Here is a 7,432-nt window from a genome sequence, read left to right on the forward strand (position 1 = left end):
TAAACCTAAAAACCTCTGAAGTTCCTTCTTTTGTGGTGGGTTGTGGATACTCCGCTATTGCCTTGACTTTAGCCTGGACTGTAATGCAGAGACATTCAAAAAACCAATGTTGGGACAACAATGCAGCTTTATTTAACTGCAGATAGGCTACTTTGTGTATATAGGCCTTTATCTGAAATTTAACCTAATCAATACAAATTTTAACTAAACCAAACATCAATTTAACGTACTAATGTCATGAGGTTGGAGGAACGAACCCAAATGCAGACGATATGCAGACTAACAGGGATTTATTGAGGCACAAAACAGAAAACAAAAACCCACGAGGGGGCAAAACAGGACAGATGGGGCAGTACAACTAGACTAAGACAGGAAATAAACTAGGACTAGATACTGACTGTTAAAGACAAGATGAAGAAAACAAACAGCTACATAAACTCACAATTCTTATTACAATATTCAGACAAAGTACTCACAGGACTCTCACAAAGAGTAACACGCACAGGTTAACAATGTACCGACACAGGACAGCAAACACAAGGGGATTAAAAAGGGAGACACTAATGACAAATACAGGTGAAGCTGACTAGACAAGGACAGGTGAAACTGAATAGACAATAATGACGAGATGAGGATAACAAGGGGGCGGGGTAACGTAACGAGACAACACAAGCACATGGCCCAAGCAATTGGCCATGCGCTTGTACACAAAACACGGGTCTGTCATGATCCAGGCTCAAGACCAGAGGAAATCAAGGACAAGAAGGCCGGATCATGACAACTAAAGTAGTTAATAGACTTCAGTCCCTGCCTTTTTAAATAAAGCAACATGCAGCATATCATCACGGAGGGGTTTGTTTGCGATACATATGCTGTCTATATAATAGACTGTAAAACGCTGTTTTTAATGGTTATACCTTTTACAGTCTATGGTTATATCATGACAGTGTGAGATGCGGGAGCTGCTGAACTTCTCCAGATCGAGAGGAGGCGCTGATGCCTCGAGTTAAGACTCAGTCTGTTCTCACAGAAGAAGACATGGCGTCACGACTTTTCATAAACACTCTCAGGTGAAGAAGATATGGAGAATTTGAGCTGATTTCAACTCAGACATGGTTTTAGGTAAGATCGTGTTGCTGTTATTTTTTTGTAACATGTGTGTCTTTATCACTTCCAGTGACTTCGCCTTTACTGTCACTCAACATTCGTGTGAATTATTGCAGGCATTTACCAACTGCATAACCAGTCACTCCCCCTTACATGCTTTACTCTATCAGTGAGTACTTTATCATTTCTGCCTGTTGAGCCTCTAATACTCTTATATACACCACACTAACATCAACTATTTTATTCATTTGTATTAATTTAAGATTAATAAACAAGCGCCAGAAAGGATCTATGAGCTGAACTGCATCGACATTTGATGTCATTTGACAGGTTGTTTTTGCACCTTTATTTATCTATCTTTTCGTCACATTAACACATTAATCTGACATTAGACTTTGCTGTCATTATTATACAATATATTTATACCTAAATTTACATATTGAAATATATTTTTAAAATACATTTTACATTAGTATCTATTTTTTAGGGCTGGGCAAGGATTAATCGCATCAAAAATAAAAGTTTGTGTTTACATAGTATTATGTGTGTGCACTGTGTATAATTATTTTGTATTTATAAATACACACACATGCATACTTTTATTTTGTATGCGATTAATCACGATTAATCTTTTCACAGCCCTAATAAATATATATAAATTCAAATATTTCTTAAATATATACATGCATATGTGTATATTTATACAAAGTACACACACATATATTACGTAAACACAAACTTTTATTTTGGATGCGATTAATCGTTGCCCAGCCTCTACTATTTTCATAAAATTTGTTGCATTGACAAAATGAACGAATGAACAAGATTTTAGGTTCAAATCTGTTATCCTTAAAAAAAATCACAATATTTCAATAGCTTAAAAAACTGTTTGTTTAAATTGTCCTATGCCGAAACTAAGAACAAATATTGCATTTAGCCTCTCAATTGATATGAATTCATTAAACAAACCACGTCATGCATATTTATCACACAAGTATTAGAAGTGCTGTACTAGTGCTATGATTGATGTTGTACAGCATGCTTGAATCACGTTGTTCTCTCAGCCTGACGGATAGTTGCGATGGAAATAATGGCAGTGAACCTGCCGTCGAGCTCCAGTCTTCCCCCGTCTCCGTGTGCCGAGGACTCGGGCTTCCCGCTGGCCTCTCTGGACAGCGAAGACTACGTGTTTGTGGAAGCTCGGCATGCCAACAAGGTGCTGGAGGGCTTGAACAGCTTACGGCTCAACAAGGCCTTCTGTGACGTGACCCTGTGCTGTGGAGGACAGGAGTTTCCCTGTCACCGCATCGTCCTCGCCTCCTTCAGCTCATATTTCCAGGTAATGACAAACCAGCATCAATTTTGATTAATTACCCCAGAAAACAGGACATAATGTCTTATGCCATTTCACTCATCTAGTAAATGCATCTTGATTTAAGAAGAGGTTACAAACACTAAGTAAGAAAAGCATGTTTTGCAGTGTGAAGTCTAGCTAGTTGTTGACTGAAATAGTAGCCAGTACCAAATCTGGCAAAACTGTAGCAAATATTTTCAGATATTTAACATTTAGCAAGCAATATGACCTCTTTGTTTCACACATTTTGCAGTTTTTAAGTGCATTCCATGTCATTCTGCAAATTAACCCAAAATCAGCAGAGAAAATGCAACAACATCAAAAAAAACTGGTATCTGAAATTAAATTGTAATGTTAAATGTGCGATTATTTCACAAATAATTTGTTCAAACCCTGAGACATAAAAGAGCCTGAAACATAGTTTAATCGGTGGATGTAAGTGGACAATTAAGTTAAATACCTTCCTTGGATTAAGTTAAAACATGCAATGTAACAACAATAATTTTTTTTACATTGATAAATAATTAAATGTTTACAAGACACAGTTTTCTACTAAAACCAGAAAACTTTTAGTGCTTTTTGGCTCCTCATTTGCGTTTTAGGTGCGGAAATTGCAAACTTTTGATAATGAGTTTTTGTTACATAATGTTTCTAACAATACTGTTATAGACTCTGTTTAAACTACAAAAACATGACTCTGATTATATTTATAGGTGTGAGTGATATGACCAAAATCATAAATTGCTGTATTAATGGTTTTATATGACTGTATAGTTGTTTTTGCTGAAAGGTTACACCGTTGTCGTGTAAATGAACGGCCAAAACGCTTAAAGTTTTACGTTTTTAGTTGAAAACGGTGTCGTGTAAACAGCCCCTAAGTCTGGCGTCAGTGCAGAAACATCATTGGACATTTGAGTTAAAAACGACATTTATAAAACAGGTTTCAGTTCCACTCGAATCACTCCTTTCAGTCAGACATTAGGAATATGCTATACATTAAGACTCTTGTGAATGGATGGATGAAGCCCCTGATGAACGTTTAAAGGTGCAGTCTGTAAGAATGACAACTAGTGGTTGAAATCGGTACTGCAGTCCAAATGGAGACCGTCGTTTCCCCGCTTCCTGCTCCTCTGACTCGATGCTCACGTGGGTTACCAGTTTGAGACGCGCAACAGGAACAAGCGCAAATGACAACGAAAGCTGAGGGGACTTACATACTGTTGATGAGTTGATTTAACCGCGTTTTATTACGTTTTTTGGATGGATACTGAGGCTTTTTAGGTTGGGTAGAATCTGCGACCTTTCTTCGTTGGCTGCAATACGCTGTGTTTTTTGCTAACTGGCATCCCCGGGTGTCGAAATACTATTGGGTGAACTGGTGGTGAGCGGGATCACACACACCAAAAAAAAAACACACATTCAGACACGGAACGCACATTTCACAGTAAAATAACTGTCTGTAGAAGTGTTTATCAGAGAAACGAGTACATGTTTCCTCAATAAATGCAAACAAATGATGGTGTTTTTATGCTTTAGTAGAGTGAAAAAGTTTCATAGCGCACCTTTAAAGCTGTGTTGTGTTGTCGGCACAGGCCATGTTCTCCACCGATCTGATGGAGTCGCGCCAGGAACGTGTGGCCATCAACGGGGTGGAGCCGCAGATGATCGGGATGCTGGTGAACTACGCATACACGGCGGAGGTGGTGATCTCCAAGGCTAACGTGCAGGCGCTGCTAGCGGCCGCTAACCTGCTGGATGTGCTAGCGGTGCGCGAGGCCTGCTGCCGCTTCATGGAGCGCCAGATGGACGAGATCAACTGCGTGGGCATCCACTGCTTCGCCGAGGCGCACTCGTGCCGGGAGCTGGAGCGGCGCAGCATGGAGTACATCCAGCAGCACTTCAGCAGCGTCTGCCAACAGGTCAGACTTCACACACTCACTCTTCAGAACTCACACAAAGGATAGTTAGCCCATGATTTACTCGCCCTCAAGCCATTATAGGTGTATAGGACATTCTTCTTTTAGACAAATACAATCAGAGTTATATTAAAAAATGTCCTGGCTCTTCCAAGCTTTATAATGGCAGTGAATGGCTGTTTATGTTTGAAGTCCATAAAAGTGCATCTTTCCATCATAAAAGTGCATCTATCCATCATAAAAGTGCATCTGTCCATCATAAAAGTGCATCTCTTCATCATAGGGACAGTTGATGAGTTGATTTATCCGCGTTTTATTACGTTTTTTGGATGGATACTGAGGCTTTTTAGGTTGGGTAGAATCTGCGACCTTTCTTCGCTGGCTGCAATACCCTGTGTTTTCTGCTAACTGGCATACTATGGATATACATCTTCAATCTCTCTTTCTCACCCTACAGGAGGAGTTTCTTTCTCTTTGTGCCGATAAACTGACCGAGATCATTTCCAGTGACGATCTGAACGTGCCGAAAGAGGAGACGGTGTTTGAGGCGGCCATCGTTTGGCTGGAGAAAAGCTCCTCGCGCAGACAGAGCTTCGAGAAGGTCAGTCATAAGTCATATTGATATCTTCCTGACCAGTGCTAGATCTCCATGGGCTTTTAGTAATGCCATAACATTTACGGGGCAGCAACAATAGACTTTGAGGATGCTACATTTATTTGGACACTCGGGATATGACATCAGACTCTGCGACATCTTATTTAAAACATAGATTCATCATAATAATAATAAATAAAAAATATGCAACTGCACTTCCCTCCAATATTACAAATTCACAGGCAATCAGACGATCTCAAAACATAGTTGATGTTTAAAGGGATAGTTCACTCAAAAGTTTTGTCATTATTTACTCAGCCACATATTATTCCAAACCCATAAAACTTTAAAAATATCTTCATTTGTGTTTATGAAACCTGAGATCTAAAAGTCCATTCCACTACAACATTGAAAAGGTTCATAAAACATCATAAAAGTAATCCAAATTTGCTTTGAGCTTCCGTTTACCATATTTGATGTGCTTCTATGTACTGCGTTGATCATTGTTTAAATGTGAATAAAAGCCTAAATTCAGTCTGTGTTTCTTCAGGAGACTCGGATTAAACCGCTCGAGTCAAGCGTGTACTTCTGTGATGTGTTTATAGCTTTTCAAACTGTGAAAGTTTTGAGGGAATGGACTTCCAATGGAAAGGGGGAAAATGTCAAAATGTCCTGCCATGTTATTATTTCAGCTTATTACAGCCTTAAAAATACAGTCTTTATCGACATCGATGGTTCCATGAATAATCTATGAAGAACATCAATGGAACCTTTCCATTGCACAAAAGATTTTTAGAATGGAATGAAAGTTCTATAGATTGTTCTTCACATATTTTATGAACTTGTCACTGAAACGTTCTTTCAATATTTTCTTTTCTTTTAAGAGTGTTGGATAAAAAGTGTTTTATATATAGGAAATAACCTGTTCTTTGAGGCTAGGTGTTTGTGTATCCTGATCTCAGCAGATGTTTGGGATTAGCCGCCTTTGTGTGTTTGATGAACTAAGCCTGTGAAAGGTCACATGCTCTTTACAGGCTATGATTATGAAGAGAACAGTCTCTTCGCAGCGCTGCGTGAGGAAAGCAAAACTAGCCCTGATTGGATGGGATCGGATTGCTGTGTTTGCATATCGCTGTTGCTATGCAGTTATTTAAAGACGAGACCTCATGAGAAAAGCTCACTGCATATCTCACGGGAATGAATGCAGTTCTGAATACAGGAATGATTTTAGGTTGCAATTAGTGGCATTTTCTAAGACGAGCATCATAATCGCAGTTAATCATAATGTGGTCATAAAACAATTGTTTACCCGAAAATTAAAATTCTGTCATCATTTACTCACCAAACCCAGACAACATTTCATTAATCTTTGAAACGCAAATGAAGACGTTATTAATGAAAACCTGAGAGATTTCTGTCCCTCCATTGAAACTTTGACACTTTAAAAAGTTCATAAAGACATTGTAAAAGTAGCCTAATTGTTTGGCTTAATCTAAGTGTTTAATCGTGAAGAGACACGATTTATATATATAATTTAACTTAATTAATTGTATTAATTTATAATCATTGATCAGTGTGTACATCAGATACGGTAATCAGAAGTTCAGACATGCTTGTTTCATGCGTTTTAATCATATTTTGTGCTTGATAGTCTGATCAAATGACGAGGGAAAAAGATACAAATACAGATGAAATGACTTCATCACACAGGACATGGTTGAGGAGATCAAGCGCATTGCATTATGGGATACAGTAGTCTATAGTGGATGGGATCACATGTAGTGATGCACCGGAATACTTTTTTTTTTTTTTACCGACACACGCAAACTGAAAATAAAGTTTTCATTTAGCTGAAAACCGAAAATAAAGAGTATTTGATAACACTTTACAGTAAGGTACGTTAGTTAATCTATTAAATAACATGAGCAATAGATTTGTTACTGTATTTGTTAATCTTTGTTAATGTTAGTTAATAAAAATACAGATGTTCATGTCAGTTCACAGTGCATTAAATAATGTTAACCAGATTTGAATAATGTATTAAAACATGTTGGAATTAACATTAACCGAGATTAATAAATGCTGTATAAGTGCTGTTCATTATTATTTCATGCTAACTAATGTTCTAAACTAATGATCCGTATTATAAAGCGTTACCGTTTATTTAATAACCAATTAATGAAAAACATTATAATGTATTGAGGATATTTTAAGCTCTGAAACTTGCGGGATGTTTTAATGGTACAAAAGGACATAAATATCAGAAGATCAAGACAAATGTGATTCCTCATGTCTTCACCCGTTCAGTGGCTTTCCTGAGGGAACATCACATGACATATTGTTTACAAGCTGTTTTATTGTGTGTTTCTCAGGTTCATCACTGAACTCGTGTGTGTGTGTGTGTGTGTGTGTGTGTGTGTGTGTGTGTGTGTGTGTGTGTGTGTGTGTGTTTCTCAGGTT

At 37.9% G+C, this 7,432-nt stretch overlaps 1 protein-coding gene across 10 annotated transcripts in view; it reads left to right on the top strand.

Annotated features, from left to right (window-relative positions):
• The first annotated feature begins 972 nt into the window (after positions 1 to 972).
• Positions 973 to 7,432, top strand: part of LOC143738651 (kelch-like protein 24) — a 17,622-nt gene continuing 11,162 nt past the window's right edge. For 2 of the 10 annotated variants that reach the window (XM_077230697.1, XM_077230703.1), the window contains exons 1-4: positions 1,269 to 1,437; positions 2,172 to 2,446; positions 4,054 to 4,380; positions 4,835 to 4,978. In XM_077230697.1, coding sequence (XP_077086812.1) covers positions 2,189 to 2,446; positions 4,054 to 4,380; positions 4,835 to 4,978 — 729 coding nt within the window. In that variant the 5' untranslated portion in view covers positions 1,269 to 1,437; positions 2,172 to 2,188. Of the gene's footprint in view, positions 1,123 to 1,177; positions 1,438 to 2,171; positions 2,447 to 4,053; positions 4,381 to 4,834; positions 4,979 to 7,432 lie in introns of those variants that run through there. The other 8 variants (XM_077230700.1, XM_077230702.1, XM_077230699.1 and 5 more) reach the window with 8 other exon arrangements.

The sequence above is a fragment of the Siphateles boraxobius genome, unplaced genomic scaffold, assembly GCF_051911475.1.
Source record: "Siphateles boraxobius isolate OS27281-9 unplaced genomic scaffold, OSU_SipBor_1 15, whole genome shotgun sequence".
Classification (NCBI taxonomy): Eukaryota; Metazoa; Chordata; class Actinopteri; order Cypriniformes; family Leuciscidae; genus Siphateles; species Siphateles boraxobius.